Below are 23,675 nucleotides of genomic sequence, written 5' to 3'. Positions count from 1 at the left end.
GGAGGCCTACTCCTGTTAAACTTCTGTTGGTCAAGGGCACCGGGGTGCCTGCCCCGAGTCTGGTCCTCTGGTAGGTCCCGGGTGGGAGGAGACTGGGTCCCTAGCAGATTCTCTGCCTCAGCCCAAGGCCCCACTTTCTGTCTTCTGAGGTTTCCAATCCTCTTCTATTTGATTTTTTTTTAATGTACTCATTTTATTTATTTGAGAGAGAGAACGAGCTCTTACCCACTGCGTCACTTGCCACATGCCTTCAAGGGCCAGGCTGGGCCAAGCCAAAGCCAGGAGCCAGGATCTCAATCCGGGTCTCCCACATGAGAGGCAGGGGCTGAGTCCTTCGCTGCCTCCCAGGGCGGTGTGCAGGAACAGGACGCTGGCGTCGGGGGTCGGGGGCAGAGCCAGGACCGGAACCAGGCACTTCGGGACGGGGGCATCCCGAGTGTCGTCCGTCCTTAACACTGCGCTCAGCACCTGCCCGCGCTTCCTCCATTAGAAAACTCCACTGGGGCACAGGACCCAGGTCCGGGGTGCCCGCTGTGCAGCCTCCAGGGGGGCAGGAGGGGAGGGGCGAGGAGAGGGACAGTCCCACCGGGCGCTTCGCAGGCTGTGGGGGACTGGGGACAGCGGAGCAGCGAGGGGGGGGGGTGGAGGCAGGGGGCTTCCCGAAGGTGCACAACCCACCAGGGCTCGGGACCAGCGCTAGCTGGGTGTTTCGAGATGGCAGCAGGCAAGGGCTGCTGGGAAAAGAGGCCTTGGGGATTTGGCAGGGGTGGGGGCCAGCATTCCCTGGGAGCTGGGGTGCTGGCATTGACCTCCAGGCTTGGTGCTGCGATGTGGCCGCCGTCTGCCCCCTGACGGGGTACAGGGCCTTTGCACACCCCCACCCCCCCGTCCCTGGAGCTGCCTCACTGCATCCAATCCCAAGCGTCCCCAGAGGCCATCTGGGGTTCTGGAGCTGTGGCTGGCAGGTGGTAATTTAAAGAGGAAGGGGTGGGTGCACTTCCCAAAGGGGACAAGGGGCCCACTGCCAAGGACAGCCCCCCCCCCCCCGGGACCCAAGGGTGGGGATGGGAGGGAGGGGCTCCCAAGGAGGGCGGGCGGGGTCCTTAGTTTGAGAAGATGCTGGCAGAGAGCCAGTAGCTGCCGGAAACCTGCTGGTGCCGGTAGCGGAGGCGGGAGGGGGAGGGGGCACTGGGAGGCCAAGTTCAAGGTGTGGGGACATTTGTTCCTGGGAAACAGGGGCCCTCTGGAGGCGGGCGCCGGAGGGAGGGTTGGCTGAGTTTTATGATGTTAGTAAAGAGTGAACCTCGCATACGCCCTGTCCTGGCCTCGGAGCCGGGGTGGGAGGCCTGCGGATACAGTGCCCACCCTGCCTCTCGCGGGCCGCACAGCACCAAAGCAGGGCGTCCGGAAAATGGGGCCATTCGGGACACCTACATGACAGAGTCGTGGAGAGGATGTCAGGAGGCGCACGCTTGACACGGCACGCATGACTACCAAAGAAAAAAAATGGTTAAAAAAAAAAAAAAAAAAACCAGCGCCAGCTTCCTGCCCAGCCCCGGGGGCCCTGGCCCGCTCCCAGGTGGGGGGCCCCGTGGCGGGAACAGTGTCTCCCCAGGCTCTGCTGAGGACCTCTGCCAGCAAACTGCCTCTCCAACCCGCACCGGCAGGTCCCTCAGCTGCCTCCCCAGTTATGTAAGCATCACACAGGTGGGCAGCTGGGGCTCCGTGCCATGTGGGTCAGAGGTATCCAGGGCCACACCTCACCTGCAGCCCCAGGGCGGGCTGGGCGGGTCCCCACGCACGCCCAGCCCCACTGCCTCATCACCCAGAACCCCGGGCACAGCGGCCGCGGGCTCCCATTCGCACCATGCATTAGCCGCGGGAGCAGAGGGGGTGCGAGCCCTGTGCCTGCCGCCGTGCCCGGGAGGAAGGTGAGTGCCAGGGCCCGCGGGCCTTCCCGGCAGCCCCTCTGCGCAGGTCCCGGGGACAGGAGAACGCTGGCAGGGGCCGAGCTTGGAGGGGAGCTCCTCTGTGCTGAGTGGTCGCTTAGCGGGGGCCCTGGGCTTTGCGGGGGGCACCGGCTTCCCCTGTGCTGGGGGGGGGTTCAGGGGAAGGGGCGGTAATGTGCCTTTCCCCTCTCCCTCCCCACCCCCGGGGGCGGCAAGTACCTTCTCCAGGCTTCTGGAAGGCAGCTTTTCCCCTCCGTGGGAGAGGGGACACCTAAGACCAGGCCAGGGAGCCAGCCGCGGTAGAAAGCTCCAGGCCAGGACCGGAGCAGCCCCCAGGCGGCCACCTCCCGGAGCAGGGTGTCGCTCTGCCTGGCGCCCAGCTCGACAGGCTGTAAATTGCAGGAGCTGGTGAGCCCCGCCCAGGCGGGAGGGCGACTGCCCCCTGGGCCAGCCGGCTGGCCGGGCCCGTGACTCACGCTGTGTCTCTGTTGCAGGGCGCTTGGGCCTAGCCAGGCCTCTCTGGGGCTGTCCTGGGCCAGCGCGCGTGGGGCGCAGCTCCCTCCCCCCCACCATGCCAGAGGTGCTGCTGCTCAGGGCTGCCAGCGCCAGCCTGAGGACTGCGTAAGGAACGAGGGTCCCCGCTGCCCCCCACCCCGGCCCCCAGGCTCAGCGCCTCCACCTGCACCCCCGGCCTGGGCTGGGGGCTTCTCTCCCCACTCCGTCTCCTCTTACTCCTGAAGGACCCAGGAGAGCCCACTGGGCACCGGGATGAGCGCCAACTCAGTACTAAGCACCCGCACCTTCCCGTTTCTCCCCCTGGGTTACAGGCAGAAAGCGGAGGCTCAGAGGGGCCCCCTGACCCGTCCGGGGCCACACAGCTGGTCAAGGGCTTTGAGCCCAGACAGTTCTACGTGGCTGTAAGCATTCACTGAGCACAGAACAGAGGCCTGGCCGGCAGCAGACATAAGCAGGAAACTGATCCTCGTGGAGAATGTGGGCTCGTCCAGATTTAAGTGCTACACACACACACACACACAAATACACACACAAGGACTACTGCCGAGGGGCTGGAGCCAACCAACACTTCCTGAGTGCACGCAGCAGGTCCCCAGGGCTGGAGGCAGAGCTGAGTCAGGTGTGACCCACACTCTCAGGCAGCTTCCCGCCCTGAGCGTCCCAGGGTAGGAGGGTGAGAAGGTGTTGGGAAAATCTAGGAGGGCTTCCTGGAAGGGGGGGGGGGGTACAGGTGCCTGGGGAACCTCTGGGTTCCGATGGTTCCCATCAGCTCCTCTGGAAGGAGAGGATCAAGACAGAGGTAAACGGGGGCTCGCCCAGCCTCCTCTGCCTCCCCCACGCAGATTCGCTCAGACACGCCCTTTGCTGGCTGTCTTTCCTGATGCGCTGCTGGCAGAAGCGAAACCAGTTGTTGTTGTTTTCTTGCTTTGAGAGCGTGCTCCCGGGAGCCCGCCCTGCGAAAGCTGCCTCGTCCCCATTAAGGGAAGGGGCCGCCCTCCCAGGGTCCTCCTCCTCCTCCCCGGAATTCAAAACCCAGACGGAAACCCAGCTCCCGCTCCTGACCCCAGCTTCCGGCCGGTGCGGACCTGGGAGACAGTGGTGCTGGCTCAGCCGTGGGGTCCCTGCGTCCCACGTGGGAGACCCGGATTGGGCTCCCAACTCCCAGCTCAGCTGCTGTGGGCAAATGGCCGCTCTAGCTCCACCTCCGTCTCTCTGTGAGTCTGCCTCTCAAATAAATAAAATTTCTAAAGATTTATTTATTTGAAATGCAGAGAGAGAGAGAGAGATCTTCCATCTGCTGGTTCACTCCCAGATGGCTGGGGCTGGGCCAGGCTGAAGCCAGGAGCCTGGAACTCCATCCGGGTCTCCCACGCGGGTGCAGGAGCCCAAGCACTTGGGCCATCTTCCGCTGCTTTCCCAGGCGCATTAGCAGGGAGCTAGGTCAGAAGTGGAGCAGCCGGGACTCCAGCCAGCGCCCATATGGGATGGCGGTGTCCCCAGTGTCACCGATGTCAGCTCCCCGCACCAGGACGCCAGCCCCTACATAAACAGAACTGTCAAAACAAACAGAACACAGAGGCCAGCCAGGCTCCTCGGCCACCTTAGTCCGATCGGGGCCTCGCTCTGGGACGCCGCCAGCTTCCGGAGCGCTGTGTTCCAGCAGAGTGTGATCTTCCAGAAAGACAGGAATACGGCGTTCATCCCCGGGACAGGTGACGGTGTGTCACCTCCCCTGGGGAGGTCACTCGGTGGCCACCTGCCCCGTCCAGAACAGCCGCCAGCCCCAGGAAGGGCTCGGGAGGCTGCGCAGGGCTCGGACTGGTGTAAGATCCGCTCCGGATCGGTTCCGCCGTGAACGTCTTCAGTGTCGGGAGCTCCGATTCCAGGCTGTGCGGCTGTGCCATTGCCCCCTCTGTCACCAAAGGACCCCGCACAGCGGGACACGGATGGCGGGCTGGCAGGCCGGGCGCCGGCAGTGGCCTTAGAACTGACTCAGAGTGACAGAGGAAGGGAGCAGACACCAAGAGGCAGCCCCCAGCCCCGCGGCAGGTGGCCGCGCTGTGTGGGAGCAGCCAGGCCAGTGGCGTCTGCGCTGAGACAGGGGACAAGGACAAGTAGGAGGGGCAAATGTCAGAAGGGCACAGCACGTCCCGCATGGCAGAGGGCCTGGGCTCCAGCTTCTGGCTGATGCGCACCCTGGGTCACATCAAGTACCTGGGTCCCTGACACTCACGTGGGAGACCCGGATGCAGGTCCCAGCTCTTGGCTTTGACTTGGCTCGGCCCTGGCTGTCGTGGGCATTTGGGGAGTGAAGCAGTGGGTAGATCGCTCTCTCTCTCCCTCCCCCCTCTCCCCTCTCCCTCTCTCCCTCCCCCCTCCAAGTCTCCGATCTCCAAGGCCCTAGCGAGCTGCAGAGCAAGCAAGGGCGGCCCTGTCATCCGAGTCCTGGCGCTGGACCAAAGTCCACTGCTCGCTGACGGGAGGGAGCCTGCTGGGCAGGAACTGGCCGAGTCCCGGGACGCGGCTTCCCACGCCCTCGTCCTCCTCCCGGGAAACGCAGGCCGGGGGCACAGGCAGTGCGTGGCCCTCGGCTTCCTGAGGCGCTGGCTCTCACGTCGTCATTGTCCTGCCATTCACTGACACAAGTGTAACGAGGTGGCGAGGTGGCGGGGACGCCGATGGCCAGGTGTTAAACACAGACTCTGGGCCTGCCGGGAGGTCACGGCCCGGGGTGAATTTGCAGGTGGCTCTGCAGCTGTGGATTGCAAAGGCTGCTCAGGTCAAGATCAGGCCGGAGCCCCCGGTGCTAGGGTCACGGTGTCACCCTGGGCAGCCCAAGTGTAGGGCCCTGTGCCCAATGCATTCACCCTGCTCCTGCCTGAGCCCAGAGCTCAGGGGCCACCGAGCCACATCACAGCGTCTCCTTTATCCCATAGTGGAGGCAGGACAGGTCCCAGGTACCCAGAGACCTCTGCTCCCCTCTGCCTGGGACGGGAAGCCTCACCCTGAAGCCGGCCTTGTCACCCTGCTGTCCCTGGAGGTCACCATAGCAACACCAAGGTTGTCAGGCCTTGACAGGGGCCAGCGCAGCCCTCCCCCACCCCCGCCCGGGGTTCCTCCCCCTCTCCGGGTCCCCTCCCTTCGTAACCTCCTGGTGTCTGTCTCAGGTTCTTAACCAGACTGCTGCCGGGTGGGCCCAAGTGTGTTTGCAAACTTAGTTTGAATCTGCAGTACCAGCAAGGAGTAAGGCCGAATGTCAGAAGCAGGTAATTGGCCCGGTTTCCGGGGTTCTGGGCAGGGACGGGGCTAGCCCCACCCTGACACACAGATGGGACTTCCTGGAGCCAGGGTCCTACCCTCAGGGCTGCCATGAGCAGCTGCACAGGTTGCACACTGCACAACTGGAGTGGGCTCTGTTTACACAGCTGATGACTGTAAGCTGTCCCTGGCATCGTGCAATTATGCAGTGCGGCACTGTCCCGAGCTGTGCACGGAAATCCGTCTGCTCATCCACCTGGGAGGTGTGGCCGGGTGCACCCCGAGGAGGAAGGCTGCTGAGGGCCAGCAAGGCTGAGATGACAGTGGGAGCCCAGTAACCCCTGGGCTGCGGGTCGCCAGGCCTGGGAGGCGACAGGGGGCTGGGCCAGGGGTGAGGAGAGGGCACTGAGCCCCCAGAGAGAGGCAGACACTTGCCCAGGGTCACACAGCAGATTCCAGCACGGTGGGCCTGGGTCTCCGTGTCCCAGCCCTGGGAGCCTGTGGGGGAGGGGGCTGGGATGGGGGCCTCTGAGGTCCTGGACCCCCTGGCGTCCCTTCCATGGAAGACCCCCGGGAGCCTGCAGGCGGAGGAGGCGCCGGTGGCCCCCACCCGGGGCGGGGGGCGGTCCCAGAGCCTAGACCCCGCCTCCCGGTGCTAACGACTGTTTGCTGTCCCCACCAGCTCCCTGACTGACAGGCAGACGCTGACCAAGGAGTCCCTGAGCCACACGCTCGAGCCCCTGGCCCAGGAGAAGGCCAACGATGTGCAGGTGGACGGCCCAGGTGAGCCGGCTGCGGGCCGTCCCGCGCAGGTGGGGGGGGCACCACGCCCCTGTCCTCACGGCCATGGCGGCGGCTGCCCGTGTGATGGAGGGAGTCGGGGAAGATTTCTCCTTCTGTAGAGAGACGTAGGAGACAGGGGCCACGGAGGGCCTCGGCCCAGGCTGGGCGACGTCCAGCCGGCGGCCCGGCTCACTGGGGCGAGGGGCAAGGTTGTTTCGGAGGCTTGTAAGGTCACGTGTGTCCCCGGCCTCCTGCCCCAAGGAAGGCCGGGCTGTTTACTCTGATGAGTTATCCAAACGAGCCCGACACACCAGGCCGGCTTTTGTTCGCACTGTAGCAACGGCTTAGAAAAACAAACAGGAAAGGCGCTGGTTGTCGCCCGGGATCTAGGTCCTCTCGGGCGTCGGGCAGTCTGGCCCGCGGCCGGCTCCTCCTTGGAGCGGGCAGCCCGGGGTCCCTGTCCTCACCCCATTTTCTTTAGCCAGCAGGAGCCAGCTGCCGGGGAGGGTCAGGTGGTAGTTGCGGTGGCCGGTGTGTCCCAGACGTGTGTTTGGGGTCACACGGGGCTTTGGGGGGCTCAGGGGAGTGGGTGGCACTGTTTGGAGAGAGGCTCCGTGCAGGGTAGGAGCCAGCCCAGGGGACGGGGGCACTGTGCACGGCACTGTCCCCTCCACGTCCGGCCAGGGCCCCGCCCCCTCCACGTAGCAGGCCAGCTGGCAGCCCCCCCGCCAAGGGTGAATCAGGATTCACCGTGGAGCCATCGAGGTCCCGGGAAGCCTGAGGGTCCCGAGTTCTGGGGCCCGGGCTGGGTTGCGCACACCCTGAACCCTCGTTGCCGAAGGGGGAGATGTGGCTGGCTGTGGTGCTGGCCGGGAAGCCGATCCCACTGCCCCTGCCCCTGGGGAGCTGGGAGGTCGGGGGCCGGGGGTGAGCGTGGCCTCCCTCAGCCCCTTCCCCAGTCGTCCAAGGGCACACTGGCATTCCAGGCTGCAGCTGGGCGCCGAAAGAGGCCCCATGCCACTCAGCCTCTGCTGGGGGCAGGTTCTGCAGTGGTCAGATGAGCGCAGCTGCTTCCTCATCTGTGAAATGGGTACAAGCGGTCACTCCAGGAACGCGGAGCCGCTGGGGGCCCTCGGACTGGCCTCCCGGCACCTGCGTGGCTGTCCCCCCACCCCCGCTGTCCCCTCCCAGGGCCTGGCTTGTGTGTGCCACTCTCTTTCTTTCTTTCTTTTTTTTGACAGGCAGAGTGGGCAGTGAGAGAGAGACACAGAGAGAAAGGTCTTCCTTTGCCGTTGGTTCACCCTCCAATGGCTGCCGCGGCTGGCGCACCGCACTGATCCGATGGCAGGAGCCAGGTGCTTCCTCCTGGTCTCCCATGGGGTGCAGCACCTGGGCCATCCTCCTCTGCACTCCCGGGCCACAGCAGAGAGCTGGCCTGGAAGAGGGGCAACAGGGACAGAATCCGGCGCCCCGACCGGGACTAGAACCTGGTGTGCCGGCGCCGCAAGGCGGAGGATTAACCTAGTGAGCCGGGGCGCCGGCCGTGTGCCACTCTCTTTCTCACACCCCACGCCGGGTCTGCTGGACCCCCTGCCCCCTACACGGGCTCAGCGAATTCGAGGGCAGGACTAAAGGGGGAAAGCAGGGACCAGGAGGGGCTCAGAGCCAGCACCTTGTCCATTCCCCCCTCCCCCACCCCATAGGGCAGATGGGGAGGTTGGGGAGCCAGCGGCCAGGCCACAGCAGGTGACTCAGGGTCCTTGACCTGTGTCAGGAAGATATCGGGAGCGGGGGGCGGGGCGCAGCTGCACCCCTCACCCATCCCCTTGGGCACCAGGAACCACAAGCTCCCCCCTCCATGGTCAGTACATTCTGTACCGCTCTGCCAAGTTCCTGGCAGGTGCTTCTCCTTATCGCTGGCTCGCAGCATCCTGAGGCGGCAGCCCTGCACCCACAGCCCCACAGCCCCAGGTCCCAGCCAGGAGCCACCCCTCCAGGCTGGGCGCTTCCAAGGCTCAGGTCACCACCTCCCTCTCCCGCGGCCGCCCCGCCCCTGGCAGGACCCTGGCCCCTTCATGCCCGCCCTGACCTGACCTCACCCCCAGCCCCGCCCAGGCCTTCTCTCTCTCTCTTTTTTCAAATTGTATTTATTTATTTGAAAGTCAGTGGTGAAGCGGATTAACACCCTGGCTTGAAGCGCCGGCATCCCATATGGGTGCCGGTTCAAGTCCAGGCTGCTCCTCTTCTGATCCAGCTCTCTGCTGTGGCCTGGGAAAGCAGTGGAGGATGGCCCAGGTCCTTGGGCCCCTGCACCCACATGGGAGACATGGAAGAAGCTCCTGGCTCCTGGCTTTGGATCTGCGCAACTCTGGCCATTGCGGCCAATTGGGGAGTGAACCATCAATGGAGGATTTCTCTCTCTCTCTCTCTCTCTCTCTCTCTCTCTCTCTCTTTCTCTCTGCTTCTCCTCTCTCTGTGTAACTCTTTTTTTTTTTTTTTAATTTTTTGACAGGCAGAGTGGACAGTGAGAGAGAGAGAGAGACAGAGAGAAAGGTCTTCCCTTTTGCCGTTGGTTCACCCTCCAATGGCCGCCGCTGCAGCCGGCGCACCGCGCTGATCCGATGGCAGGAGCCAGGATCCAGGTGCTTTTCCTGGTCTCCCATGGGGTGCAGGGCCCAAGCACTTGGGCCATCCTCCACTGCACTCCCTGGCCACAGCAGAGAGCTGGCCTGGAAGAGGGGCAACCGGGACAGAATCCGGCGCCCTGACTGGGACTAGAACCTGGTGTGCCGGCGCCACAGGCGGAGGATTAGCCTAGTGAGCCGCGGTGCCGGCCTCTGTGTAACTCTTTCAAATAAATAAATACATCTTAAAAAAAAAAAAGGACTCAGGACCATTGGGGAAGGTGGAACACATGACTAAAAAAAAAAAAATCAGAGTTACACAGAGAGAGGAGAGGCAGAGAGAGAGAGAGAGAGAGGTCTTCCATCTGCTGGTTCAATTCCCAGATGGCCACAACAGCCGGAGCTGCACCCATCCAAAGCCAGGAGCCAGGAGCTTCTTCCAGGTCTCCCATGTGGGTGCAGGGGCTCAAGGACTTGGGCCATCTTCCCCTGCTTTCCCAGGCCACAGCAGAGAGCTGGAGCCGCCGGGGCAGCCAGACCGGCAGGGGTCCCGGAGCAAAGGCGAACAGAAGGCAGCGAGAGCGGCTCAGCCCGGGGCGGCAAGCAGAGATGCTGTAGGACAGCAGGTGGGGGGTGGGGCGGGGGTGCTCCCTGGTCCTGGGACTCTCAGGCCAGTCACTCATCTCTTGCCCATGACCTCCCCCCGGCCCCGGGGCCCTGCCCGCACAGATCCACCTCTGTCCACAGAGCCCAGCGCTGAGGTCATCTGGCCCTCGGTTAGGCTGCCCCACACCTGGCGGCAGATCCAGTGACTGGGTGCCTGTTAGCCACTTGGCTGCCTTGCTGGGTGATGGGGCAGCCACCAGGTCCTGGCTGTGTCCTTGGTCATGATCTTAGCCTGGGCCTGGGACAGAGCCGACGGTTGTGCACCCGTTAACCGGCCAGGTAGAGAGGTGGGATGACTTGAAGAACTGGCAGCTCAGCCTGATCGCTTAAGCGACTTGACCAGGGGCCACCCCCAGGCTCATAGCCTTGGCACAGCAGGCCTGGCTGGTGCAGGCTCCCTCCTCCCCAGAGCTCTGAGCAGCCCACCAGGGACAAGGCCCCCAGGGCTCCCCTCTATTGACTAACCAGGCCCCAGCCACCCACAGCAGCTCAAGGACCTAGTAAGGTCTTGCCCCGGCTCAGCCGCTAACTTGGAATTCCGTTTCCCCGTCTGGGAACGCCCCGTGGTGACAACGCTGCCTGCCGTCTCCCACCTGTTCCCCATGGGGCTGGCAACGCAGGCTTCACTTCACCCAGCCTTGGCCTTCCTCCCTCCGAGAACTTTGTGAGCCAAGTGGACACTGGTGCACAGGGGTTAAAGATGCTGATTGGTTAATGGCTATGTTTGGTTTAGTCCATATAATTTTTTTAAATAATTAAAATTTTAAAATAATTGTTTTTAACAGGAATGCTCAGGTTTATTTCTGGTAGCTCTTTTTAAAAAATGTTCAGATTGGCTGACGCCGCGGCTCACTAGGCTAATCCTCCGCCTGCGGCGCCGGCACACCGGGTTCTAGTCCCGGTCAGGGCGCCGGATTCTGTCCCAGTTGCCCCTCTTCCAGGCCAGCTCTCTGCTGTGGCCCGGGAGTGCAGTGGAGGATGGCCCAGGTGCTTGGGCCCTGCACCCCATGGGAGACCAGGAGAAGCACCTGGCTCCTGGCTTTGGATCAGCGGGATGCGCTGGCCACGGCGGCCATTGGAGGGTAAACCAACGGCAAAGGAAGACCTTTCTCTCTCTCTCTCTCTCTCTCTCTCTCTCTCTCTCACTGTCCACTCTGCCTGTCTAAAAAAAAAAAAAATGTTCAGATTGATTCTTACTTATTTGAAAGGCAGAGATACAGAGAGAGAGAGAGAGATCTTGCATCTGCTGGTTCGCTCCTCAAATGGCCGCAATGGCTGGGGCTGGGCCAGGACAAAACCAGGAGCTTCTTCTGGGTCTCCCACTTGGATGCAGGTTCCCAAGCACTTGGGCCATCTTCTGCTGCCTTCTCGGGTGCATTAGCAGGGAGCTGGATCTGAAGTGGAGCAGCCAGGACTTGAACCTGTGCCCATATGGGATGCCGGCACTGCAGGTGGAGGCTTTACCCACTCTGGCACAACACCGGCCAGGCATAGCTATTTCTTATGTGACAAGAATACTTGAAATCGCCCCTTAGTGCAGAGCCGAGGGCGTCAGTACTGAGCACAGCCACCAGGTGGCACACTAGAGCTCCTGAGCTGTGTGGGTTTTTCTGAGAAATCCAGCTCCTTTCTGAGTTCTAGCAGGTGCGCGCCAAGTGGAGCAGCAGGGACCCGAGCCGGCGCCCGTCTGGGATGCCAGTATCACAGGTGGCAGCTTTCCCTGCTACGCCACACCCTGGCCCCTAAGTTTTATCTGTTTATGAGATACAAAGGCCGAGCTCTCACCTGCTGGTTCACTCCCCCAAGTGTCTACAATGGCCAGGGCTGGGCCCTGCCGAAGCCGGGAGCTGGAACCCAGCTACCTGAGCCCTCCCTGCTGCCTGCTAGGATCTGTGGCCGCAGGCAGCTGGAGCCAGGAGCTGGGGCCTGGACACAGAGCAGGTGCAGAGGCGCGGGGCACGGGTGCCTTACTGGGCTCCTAGCAGCTAAGCCAAATGCCTGCCCCGCAGTGTGCAAATTCTTGTCTGTACCAGAGCGGCCATAAACGTGCAAAGCTTTGAAGATCTGGCAACAGATCTCAGCACTGCCCTGCCTCTGCTCACCTTGGCCTTTGGCATCTGGCTTCTTTCTGGGCACGGGTTTGAGTCTCCTTCGTGTTCAGCCTCATTTGAGAGAGAGAAAGGGAGGCAGAGGAGACAGGCGCAGATCTCCCCTGGGTTGGTTCACTCCCACACGCCCACATGGACCAGGGCTGGATCAGGCTGACCTCAGAAGCCCGAGACTCCATCCGGGGCTCGCCCCTGCCACCCTGCGACTTAAGTCATCACTGGCTGCTTCCCCGGGTCTGCACCGGCCGGAAGCTGGAGTCAGGCGGGGATGCAGCTGGCCATCAAGCCTGGACACTCCAATGGGGGATGCAGCTGGCCATAACCTCTGGGCTCCAGCCTCCCCCAGCCCTGCCCATCCCCACCCACCCCTTGGCTCTCTGCAGGCTACAGCAAGCTGGGAGGGGAGGGGTTGGTCACCCTGCCGAGCAGGAGTGTCAGGGTCAAGGCTTTGAACCCAGGTCTAGAGTCCTCCCCAGCCACGCCCCTCTCCGTCCCGCTGTCCCTTGCCGGGTTGCACGGCAGCGGCTGATGTCCAGGGCTGTGCGTCCTTGGGGTCAGCCCACGCGGGGTCCCGGAGCGGGGAAGACTGAGGAGCGAGTGGAGAAGGCTCAGCGGCCCTTGACTCGCACCCCTGCCTGGGGGCCCTGGGCTCCTCCCCCTGGGCCTGACTCAGGCCGTGGTCTCCGCCCGCAGAGGAGGCGCTCTGGACCACTCGGGCCGACGGGCGCGTGCGCCTGCGCATGGACCCCGGCTGCTCACAGCTCCCGTACACCGTGCACCGGATGTTCTACGAGGCGCTGGACAAGTACGGGGACCTCAGCGCCCTGGGCTTCAAGCGCCAGGACAAGTGGGAGCACGTCACCTACTTCCAGTACTACCTGATCGCCCGCAAGGCTGCCAAGAGCTTCCTAAAGGTGAGAGCCCCGGGACGCCTGGGCCCCGCCGCCCCCAGCCCTGCCTCCCCAGCGCCCCCTAGGCAGGGCCCTCAGAAATAACAGCTGTAAAAGCCACTCCGGTTGCTGGGCGGGGCCCGGCACTGAGTGTGCGTGGGCCCTGGAGGCCCCCTTTCCCGGGGAGGGGAGGGGGCGGCTCACTCCAGTGGGGGGGGCTGCGCTGTTGAGCGGCGGATTCCCCCCAGGGAAGTCTCTGGCTCGGTGGTCCCTGAGATAAATCCACAGGGCCCCCGCAGCCTGGTGGGAGGGCAGGAGCTGCCGCAGGGCCCCCTTCCCTGCCCGGCTGACCTGGCCCGTCTGTTTTGGCCTGGAGCTCGGCCTGGAGCGAGCCCACAGCGTGGCCATCCTCGGCTTCAACTCCCCGGAGTGGTTCTTCGCGGCGGTGGGCACTGTATTTGCGGGGTGAGTGGCAGGGTGGGGTCTCCACAAGTGGGAGGTGGGCAGGGAACTTTGTAGAGGGCCCCCACCCACGCCCCCCCATGTCCCAGCTCTTCCCCGGGGTGCCCTGCCTGGGCCGCTGGGGCTCGTGGGGGCTGGAGGCTTCCGGGTATGGGGGTCGGGGTGGGCCCTGTGCACCTGCCCAGACCAAATCCTCTGGGGTCTCCAACAGCGGCATCGTCACCGGCATCTACACCACCAGCTCCCCGGAGGCCTGTCAGTACATCGCCCGGGACAGCCGCGCCAACGTCATCGTGGTGGACACGCAGAAGCAGCTGGAAAAGATTCTGAAGGTGTGGGGACCGGGCAGGGGCAGGGGCAGACGCTCAGCGGCCTCCCATCTGGGGTCTCCACTCACCCTCCACAGCAGTCCACCCAACACACACGCATGCAAGCCTACACACACATGCATGCACGCGAACACACGCACACATACACACAAGCATAAACACATACACACGCATACACACAAGCAGACACACACGTGCACACATACATACACGCACATGCATACACACATGCACACACGTGCACACAAGCACAAACATGCACATGCATGCATGCACATGAAAACATGCTCACACACGCACACAAGCATACACATACATGCACACTCATGCACACACAAGCATACACATGCATACACACATATGAACACACAAGCATATGCATGCACACATGAACACATACATGCACATATATGTGTGTGCACACATATACACAGTGCACATACGTGCACACAAGTACACATACATGCACATACATACACACATACATACACACGAACACACAATCATATGTGCACACACATGAACACATACACGTGCATATGCGCACATATAAGCACACATGCATGCAATACATGTATGCACATATGCGCACACATGCATGTATATGTGCACACACATGCACACATACATAAACGCATGCATGCACACGCATGCATACACACATGCACGCACAAGCATGCACACACGCATGTACACGCGTACATGCACACACACGCAAGGCTGGGCAATGGTTGCCTGCCTGTTTGGCAGGTGAGGAAGCTGAGGCCCACAACACTCCAGCGACACGCTCCAGGTCACTCAAGCAGTGAGTGACAGGGCCTCACTAGGACTTCCGGCAGCGCGCTGCCTCCGTGGCTTTTCCATCAGGACAGCGGGGTGACGGGTGTGCGCCTGCGGGTGGCACCGAGTCTCAGGGGTGAACGGCACTGCAGGCTGGGGGTTGAACAAAGTCAGATGCCCACAGCCCATACCAAGGGCCCGGATTCAAGTCCTGCTTCCACTCCTGACTCCTGCTTCCTGCAAACGCGCACCCCGGGAGGCAGCAAGTGGTGGTTTAAGTGCTTGGGCCCCTGCCGCCCCCGTGAGAGACCCACGTGGAGCTCCTAGTTCCTGGCTTCAGCCTGGCCCAACCCCAGCTGATGTAGGCATTTGGGGAGTGAGCCAGCAGATGGAAGCCCCCACCCCCCCCCAAAATCTTTTGCCTCCAAGCAAATAAATTTACAAAGAAATAAATGCATTTTTTAAAAAAGAATTCCTGCAGGTAGCAGGCCCAGGCTGCAGCCCAGTCACTGAGAGAATTCCCTGGACAGCACGCCCGGGTCAGAGAAAGCTGTAAAACAGCTCCCTCTGCAGGCCGCGGTGCTCACAGCAAAACCAAGTGCGAAATGCCCTTTGTAACAGAGCAGGGGTTGGACGAGCCGCCAACACCACACTGGTGACCATTTCAGGCTTCCGTGAAGGAGCCAGACTCTACCCTTCCTGGGGAAAACCCTTTTTTTTAAGATTTTATTTATTTATTCAAGAGGTAGAGTTACAGAGCGAGAGGCAGAAAGAGAGATCTTCCACCCACTGGTCCAAATGGTCACAAAGGCCAGAGCTGGGCCAGTCTAAAGCCAGGAGCAAGGAGCTTCTTCCGGGTCTCCCATGTGGGTGCAGGGGCCCAAGGACCTGGGCCATCCTTCATTGTTTCCCAAACGCATTAGCAAGGAGCTGGATCAGAAGTGGAGCAGCTGGGACTCGAACCAGGGGCTCTGATGTGGAAGGCAGGAGTCCCAGTGGCAGCGTAACCCGCTGTGCCACAATGCCCCATCCCTTTTCCACTGAATTATTCCTCCTGGGACCACTGCACAGCTCGGCCCCCACGGCCACACCGTGCTCCATGTGTGCTCACAGGGTGTGTTCCCCCGACCGGGGTGTCTGGGGCACCTATCCCCCACTGTCCTCATCCCCAAGTTCTCATGCTGGGGAACTGGGGGGTGCTGCCGGGTCAGAGGTCAGAGGTGGGGCTCCCCCAAAGCCTTGGCCCAACAGAACCATCGTGGGGAGATGGGGCTGCTTTTGGGAGGTGACCTTGGCCTTGCTGAAACCTGGGGTGGGGGTCCCGTCCCTGCAGATCTGGAAGAATCTACCGCATCTGAAGGCCGTGGTGATGTACCGGGAACCCCCTCCTAAGCCGATGGCCAACGTGTACACGGTATGCGAGTGGGCCCGGGGGTGGTGGGCTCGCCACCCCGCCCCCGACTCCGCCAGCAACTCCCCTGCGCTCGCCTGCCCCTGCAGATGGAGGAGTTCATGGAGCTGGGAGAGGACGTGCCCGAGGAGGCCCTGGACGCCATCATCGCTGCCCAGCAACCCAACCAGTGCTGCGCGCTGGTCTACACCTCGGGCACCACTGGCAACCCCAAGGGCGTGATGCTGAGCCAAGACAACGTAGGCGGGCAGCGGGCTGCGGCCGGGATCGGCAGGGAGATCCACCCGCCTGGGGGACAGGGGAGGCCTGCCCCTGGGGGACCTCAAACCCGCAGCCCCACGCCCCCACTGCAGCTGTGCATGCCGCTGGTGCCCATCTGCCTCCCCCCGCACCCCCCCCCAGATCACGTGGACAGCCCGCTACGGCAGCCAGGCAGGCGACATCCAGCCCGCGGAGGTCCAGCAGGAGGTGGTGGTCAGCTATCTGCCCCTCAGCCACATTGCCGCCCAGATCTACGACCTGTGGACGGGCATCCAGTGGGGGGCACAGGTCTGCTTCGCCGAGCCGGACGCCCTGAAGGTCAGTGTGCCCCCCGGGGTCAGGTGGGTGTATGGGGTGGGGTGGGGGTGTGGACAGGGCCTACCCAAGGGCCCAAATTCTTTGACCAGCCATTAGCCCAGCCTGACTCCCCAGGAGCAGACAGGAAGGGAAACCGACAACACCACACAGTGGGTGTTAGGCGGGGGTCCTGGGTCCACTTGGCCGTTTGGGGTGGGCGGGCTTCAAAGAGGGTCACGAGGTCACAAGGCAGCCACGCCCCTTCCTGTGTCCCAGCCCCATGTACTGCACCTGTCTTTGGACGCTTATTTCATTCAAAGGGGGGGGGGGGTTAATCTGAGAGACAGAGACAGAGAATCTTCCATCTGCTGGTTCACTCCCAAAAGCCCCCGGCAGCTAAGGCTAGGCCTGGCCAAAGCCACAAGCCAGAAACTCCATCTGGGGCTGTCACGTGGGTGCAGGGCCCAGTTCTTGAGCCATCAGCTGCTGGCTCCGAGGTTGCCCAGTGGCCGGAACAGGAAGCAGTGTCTTAGCTCTTGCACAAGATGCCCACTCTGGACCCTTGAAACCATGAGGGGAACTCCCAGGACCCCCCAGCCTGACCCGGCCTTGTCTCAGCGGCCGCACATTGACACCTGTCCACTCCCAGAGCAAACACGGCTTAGGGGGAGGGCGAGGTCGCATCAGCCCCACCAGGGCTGGGAAGGGACGGAGCGGGGCAGCCCCAAAGCACCCGGCCCCCCGGGGAATCTGACGACTTTGGGATTCTGCTCGCTAACAAAAGCGAGGAGCCAGCTTGGAGCCGACGTGTTCCCATGCCAGTGACCATGTGCAGCAGGTGTGCTGTGGGGGTGCACGGCCTCCTGGACCCGGCTAGGCCTGACCCTGCCTGTCTCTCCCTGGCGGAGGGCAGGGCAGCCTGGTGAACACCCTGCGTGAGGTGGAGCCCACGTCCCACATGGGGGTGCCGCGGGTGTGGGAGAAGATCATGGAGCGCATCCAGGAGGTGGCGGCTCAGTCTGGCTTCATCCGGCGCAAGATGCTTCTGTGGGCCATGTCGGTGACCTTGGAGCAGAACCTCACCTGCCCTCACAGGTACCGAGGGCCTGGGGGCCTAGGAGGCGGCCGGGCTGGGTCATGACTCAAGACACAGGCAAGGATCTGACCGTCCAGGCTTGTCCCCGTGCCCGCGGACAGGGACCCCATCAGTGGCCGAGCTGGGGCCTCTCCCTCTTCCCAGCCCCCATCTTTGGGGCCTCCCTGGAAGGTCCGACTCGATTCAGTCCCCAGGGAGTGGCTCCTGACACAGCCCCGTGACCCCAGCAGGTGCTTGGAAAAGGGGCCACAGCCATGGGGTTTTACCATTCCCGGCCACCCCAGCGTCCCCAGTGATGCTCAGAGCTCAGCCTTTTGATGGCTTTTTAGAACCCCCCAGAACCAGTGACACGCCCCTGGCCTGGCCTCAGCGTGGAAATGGGCGGCGTGGCAGTGTGTGCCATGGTATCGTGCATCCCGGGGCGTGTGCGCATGGCTGTGAGCACGCAGCTCCACGTGCAGTTTTGAGAAACAAGCGTGCATGAGCCCAGCATGTGCAGGCTTCAGATGGGGTCATCCACGGTGTCTCCGTGTGTCCAGGGGCCTATGCGCTGAGCCTCTGCCCACGCGTGCTCTCGTGTGTGCAGATTTGCATGCACCTCTGTTGCATGCACACAATCCCACTCCTACATCTGCATGCGCGTTCGGGGGGCACCGCCATTTAACAAGGGGCCCGGGCATTGGCACCAACCAGTCAGCTCAGACACCTGGGAGGCCTGTGCGGGTGGGGACCCTCCGGCTGCCACCCTGTGCCTCGGAGCCCGTGAGCACCCTTCCTTCCGCCGCCAGCGACCTGAAGCCCTTCACGAGCAGGCTGGCGGATTACCTGGTGCTGGCCAAGGTGCGCCAGGCGCTGGGCTTCGCCAAGTGCCAGAAGAGCTTCTACGGGGCGGCCCCCATGACGGCGGAGACACAGCACTTCTTCTTGGGCCTCAACATCCGGTTGTACGCGGGCTACGGCCTCAGCGAGACCACGGGCCCCCACTTCATGTCCAGCCCTTACAACTACCGGCTCTACAGGTGAGCGCCTAGGCCACAGCGCGCGCGGACAGGTGCGTGTGGGCGCGCGCCCGGGCCGAGCGACCCTCCCCCCCACCCCCGTCTCTCCGCCTTCTGGTGGGCGGGGCGACGGTCACTTGGGGGGCGTGGCTAGAAGCCTCCTCGTCTACCTTGAAATGCCTGCCCCCAGCGCCCCTGGCTCAGGCCAGTCTCTTCCGTTCACCTGCGAATCTTTCCTCGACCCGAAGGGTCCCCTATTCAAACAGAAAGCCCTGGGAGGGGACACCTGCCTGCCATCCATCAGGGGAGACTGGGAGGTGGGGGACCCCAGCTCCCTGCCCCTCCCCCACCAGCTCGGGCAAGGTGGTGCCAGGCTGCCGGGTGAAACTGGTGGGCGAGGACGCCGAGGGCATCGGCGAGATCTGCCTGTGGGGCCGCACCATCTTCATGGGCTACCTGAACATGGAGGACAAGACGAGCGAGGCCATCGACGCCGAGGGCTGGCTGCACACGGGCGACGCCGGCCGCCTGGACGCCGACGGCTTCCTCTACATCACCGGGCGCCTGAAAGGTGAGTGTGGCCTGCGGCCGGCGGGTCGGGGTGGGGGCTTGATGAACTGTACTCCCACCACTACATATATGTTAGTAAAGATTGGTTTATTTGAAAGGCAGAGTGATAGGGAGAGAGAGGTCTTCCATCTGCTGGTTCACTCCCCAACTGGCCGCAATGGCCAGAGCTGCACCGATCCAAAGCCGGGAGCCAGGAGCTTCTTCTAGGTCTCCCTCGTGGGTGCAGGGACTTAAGGACTTGGGCCATCTTCCACTGCTCTACCAGGCCACAGCAGAGAGCTGGATCGGAAGTGGGGCAGCCAGGACTCGAATCGGTGCCCATATGGGATGCCGGCACAGCAGGCGGCGGCTTTACCTGCTACGCCACTGCGCCGGGCCCTGCTGGAGATTTAAGGGCATACCTAGGATGGTTCTGTGCAAGCACAGTTTGTTAGCTGGCAGAACACAGAGCAGACACACATTGAACGTGCAGCACAGACTTCGCAGAACTCCCCTTCGGAGACCCGGAAGAGCTGGGGGGGGGGTCCTCCAAGGAAAGGCGCTTTGCCCTTTGTGCCGTTGGGTGGGATGCCAACTGCACCTGCACGAGAATCCTGCATCCCCATTGCACAGGGGAAACTGAGGCTCTGGGAGTGGGTGGGTGACTGCTGGAAGTCAGGCAGGCAGGGGTGGGACTGAGCTCCGGTGCCCTCTGATGGCTGCGGAGGCTTGGACCCCTCAGGGGGCGTGCTGTGCGGTGAGTGAGCGCCCCAGCCTGTCCCTTGTCCGTTTGGAGCCTGGCCTGGGGCGGGAGCGGGAGTAGGGGGAGGGGAGGGTTAACGGGCAGCTGCTGGGGCGGGCCGCGAGCGCCACCGCGTGTTTGTCTTTGTAATGGCAGGCGAGGACACTGCGTCCCCGCTCCCGGCAGGTTGCTATGGAGCCAGAACACAGAATTCTAGCCGGGTTGGTGCCTTCCTTCTGGAAACAGCACGATCAGAGGTCAGGGTCATTTCTCCGAATGCATGCTGCTGGCCCAGCTTGGCTTCTGAGACCAGCTTTTCTCAGTCCCCTGCAGTGCCTCCTTGGAAATTCACCTGTCCACCGTCTCAAGGGGCCAGTTTTTTGGGCTGTGGGCCTAGCCTTGCGCCAACACACCCAGCGTCTTAATTTCTGAGGCTTTATCCCTGGGACTGTCTGGCTGTGTCGGCCCTGGAGCCTGAATCTTCTCGTCCAAGACAGCCGGGGCCATTCCTGGCCGTGGGCGTTTCCATGTGAATTTTAGGGTCATGGTGTTGATCTCCTGGAATTCTGATGGTTACATCCCTGAACCTGTAGCTTCATTTGGGGTCTTCCAGTCCACAAACACGGTACAGCCCCTCCTTCACTTACCCAGTTCTTTTGAACTCCCTCCAACGGTGTGTGCAGTCCCCAGTGTGGCCTTTTCCTATTAACTCCTGTGAACTATTTCGGGGGGCTGGCGTTGTGGCACAGCAGGTGAAGCTGCCACCTGTGGCGCTGGCATCCCCGTAGGAGCACTAATTGAATCCTGGCTGCTCTGCTTCCAATTGCTTGGGTCCCTGCCAACCAATGTGGGAGACCCCGATGGAGTCCCAGGCTCCTGATTCGGCCTGGCCCAGTCCTGGCTGTTGCAGCCATTTGGGGAGTGAATCAGCAGACGGAAGACCTCTCTCTCTCTCTCTCTCTCTCTCTCGATCCACCTTTCAAATTAATAAGTAAATATTTATTTTTAAAAATTTATCATTTATTTGTATGAAAGTCAGTGTTACAGAGAGGGAGAGCGAGCGAGATTGTCCATCCGTGGGTTCACTCATGGGGCTGGGCCAGGCTGAAGCCAGGAGCATCCTGTGGGTCTCCCGCGTGGATGGCAGGGACTCAGTTACTAAGCCAGCAGGAAGCTGGAGTCAGGAGCAGAGCTGGGAGTGGAACCCAGTGGGACACAGGTGTCTTAACCAGTGCCCACCACCGCCACGCCCCTGGGCCTGGGTTGAAATCTTAGCTCTGCCACTGACTGACAGGTGGCCTTGGACAAGAGACTGACCCTCTCCTCCCCTCGCCGTCCTCGCCGCAGTCATGAGGACTGAAGGAGTTACTGGCATAAAGCCCTTAGCGCAGTGACGCGGGTGATGGTTCTGAAGCAAAGGCAGGGAGGGGAGTGGCGCCGGCTGCTCAGGGCGCAGGGTGGGGGGCTGTGGCCGAGGGCTCGGGTGAGGATGGGTGGGGGGCTGCCTGCAGGTGCGAGGGGCCAGCTCCAGCAGTGCCGCCTGCTCCTGGCCTGGGCAGCTGTGGCTGAGGCCAGGACTGGGGGTCAGCAGGCGCCCCTGGACTCCAGCCTGTGCCGGGGGCGTGGCCTTGTCTCCCCAGAGCTGATCATCACGGCCGGCGGGGAGAATGTGCCCCCGGTGCCCATCGAGGAGGCGGTAAAGACGGAGGTGCCGATCATCAGCAACGCCATGCTCGTCGGGGACCAGAGGAAGTTCCTGTCTATGCTGCTCACCTTGAAGGTGCGCCCGGGGCTCTGGCTGGGTGGGGCGGGGGGGGGGGGGGGGGGCCTGGGCTTGGCCAAGGCACACGGGGGACTCGGGTCACTGCTGCCCCTGCACGGCGGGGCAACCACAGCCCACACAAAACCCTCCCCCCAGCAGCTCCCATGGTGCACCTGCCACCCTCAGGCTCCTCAGCCTCAGGCGGTTCTGGTCCCGGTAGGCCACTGCTCCCGCCAAAGGCAGGGCTGCAGAGTCCTCCCAGAACCGTCTCTAGGACGGAGCTGGCAGCACGGAGGCCCATGCCGTCAGCTCTGAGCCTCGCGCCTCGTCTCCCACCTGCCTTCGCAGTGCACTCTGGACCCGGACACCTCGGACCCCACGGATAACCTGAGCGAACAAGCCTTGGAGTTCTGCCAGAGGGTGGGCAGCCGGGCCACCACGGTGTCGGAGATCGTGGGGCGGCGGGACCAGGCGGTGTACCAGGCCATAGAGGAGGGCATCCAGAGAGTGAACAGCAACGCGGCCGCCCGGCCCTACCACATCCAGAAGTGGGCCATCCTCGAGCGGGACTTCTCCATCTCGGGTGGAGAGCTGGGTAGGCCGGGGCTGGACGGGGGGCCTGGGAGGTGCCTGTCGGGAAGCAGCCAGGGCTGGCAGGAGGGGACGGTGTGGCCCGTGGGAGCCAGAGGGCCCACAGAAGCCTGGGACCGCGGTCTTGTCTGTGGGACTTTCTCCCTGGATGGCGGTGGAACTGTTAGGCCACCCGGACGTCAGACCACAGAGGGGAAAGCAAGGCCGAGGCGAGGGACCTGGAGAGGAGGGCTTGTAGACCCCTACCCCCTACCCGACCGACACACACCATCATGGCAGTGCGCAGGGCCGCCGGCAGGCAGAGGCCACGCGTGCGTCATCTGTCGCCCCACATGGAGTCGTCTGTTTCCGGGCAGCTTGCGGGGCTGTGGCTCGCGACGCGGGGGCTGCACTTCTGCGCCCAGCACGTGGTTGTTGGCAGGTATCACTGCCTTGCTGGCTGCAGGCCAAGGCCCCGGTCTGTGGGCAACAGCCCCCTCCGGAAGCTGCATGCGTGTCCCTGTGACAGGGCCACTGGCTCAACCCAGAGGGCACGACCCCAGCGCCTGGGACAGAAACTGCTCTCGGGCTCTGCTTTTGTATCCGCTACTTCCGCAATGGCAGGTGGAAAATATCCAAACGTTGTGTCTCATCCATCCCTAAACGACGGGGTCCAGAGGGTGTGTTGGGTGTGTCCCATCACCTCCTGTGCGGACTGCGGGCCACAGCGGCGGGAGGCCAGCTCCTTGGCCGGGCCCGTCTGCCTCAGTTCCAGACTTGCGGGTCTCCTGAGCCAGGACCTTGGCCACACGCGTCTCACAGAGCTGGGCCTCACGCTTCTCCCCGCTCTCCCTCTAGGTCCCACGATGAAACTGAAGAGGCTCACAGTCCTGGAGAAGTACAAGGACATCATCGATTCCTTTTACCAAGAGCAAAGAAAGTAGCCGGGGCCCGGGGTTCCGGCTCCTGCTGCGTAGGTCCATGGCGGCAGGCCTTTCGAGCCAATTCCTGAGCTCCGGCTCCCTTCATTCTGGGCCCAGAGCTTCCGGCAGGTCTGCCTGGCGTCCTGGTGGGGGCGTGGCACAGCCGGGTCCACGCCGACAGCTGACAATCTTCGTGTGTGGATAGTTTCAGTACTGCTTTTGGTTCAGGTGACAAATGAGATCAGCTTCCCTTCCAGAAGTGAAGGGCCCGTCATTTGGGGCCTTCGTCCCGGGTAGATTTAACGAGCTGCTAGCGCCCCTAACAGCCGGACCCCTGGTGGGCTGCGGTGGGCGGGGCCTGGGGAGAGCAGTCCCTGCTCAGCTGTGCACTGGCTGCCTGGGAGCCCACCCCTCCGCCTCACCAGCCGGCTTGATGCGTAACAAAGCTATTTGATTATATTTAATGTGTCATTTGAATATTAAACCTTTTAACACAACTGTCCCCACCTTCTCTGTCAGCTGAGTGGACAGGGCCACTTCTAGGCACAGCAGGTGTTTAACCCGCGGGACTGTACGCAGGAGGTGTGTGAGTGACTGTGACTGCCCCGGCACAAAGGTCGGGTGGAACATTCTAGTAAAAGCAGCTGCTGGGGCCCCTCCCGCCCTCAGCACGGTGAGCAGCCATTGTTGGGGACGCCCTC

General features: G+C 62.7%; 1 protein-coding gene across 8 annotated transcripts in view; it reads left to right on the top strand.

The window, feature by feature from the left end:
• The window catches only part of ACSBG1 (acyl-CoA synthetase bubblegum family member 1), a 34,947-nt gene extending 11,471 nt beyond the window's left edge, over positions 1-23,476 (top strand). The window contains exons 1-16 of one of the 8 annotated variants that reach the window (XM_051834647.2): positions 1,817-1,931; positions 2,444-2,570; positions 5,633-5,731; positions 6,406-6,506; positions 12,598-12,818; positions 13,171-13,259; positions 13,468-13,588; positions 15,699-15,779; positions 15,866-16,015; positions 16,179-16,355; positions 17,248-17,429; positions 18,219-18,449; positions 18,782-18,999; positions 21,360-21,499; positions 21,830-22,076; positions 22,910-23,476. In XM_051834647.2, the coding sequence (XP_051690607.1) occupies positions 2,521-2,570; positions 5,633-5,731; positions 6,406-6,506; positions 12,598-12,818; positions 13,171-13,259; positions 13,468-13,588; positions 15,699-15,779; positions 15,866-16,015; positions 16,179-16,355; positions 17,248-17,429; positions 18,219-18,449; positions 18,782-18,999; positions 21,360-21,499; positions 21,830-22,076; positions 22,910-22,995 (2,193 nt within the window). In that variant the 5' untranslated portion in view covers positions 1,817-1,931; positions 2,444-2,520 and the 3' untranslated portion in view covers positions 22,996-23,476. Of the gene's footprint in view, positions 1-1,479; positions 1,932-2,219; positions 2,358-2,443; positions 2,571-5,632; positions 5,732-6,405; positions 6,507-12,597; positions 12,819-13,170; positions 13,260-13,467; positions 13,589-15,698; positions 15,780-15,865; positions 16,016-16,178; positions 16,356-17,247; positions 17,430-18,218; positions 18,450-18,781; positions 19,000-19,875; positions 21,172-21,327; positions 21,500-21,829; positions 22,077-22,909 lie in introns of those variants that run through there. The other 7 variants (XM_051834648.2, XM_070054606.1, XM_051834644.2 and 4 more) reach the window with 7 other exon arrangements.
• Positions 23,477-23,675: the final 199 nt, after the last annotated feature.

Source organism: Oryctolagus cuniculus, chromosome 12, assembly GCF_964237555.1.
Source record: "Oryctolagus cuniculus chromosome 12, mOryCun1.1, whole genome shotgun sequence".
Lineage (NCBI taxonomy): Eukaryota > Metazoa > Chordata > Mammalia > Lagomorpha > Leporidae > Oryctolagus > Oryctolagus cuniculus.
This window is presented reverse-complemented; position numbering and strand designations above follow the sequence as displayed.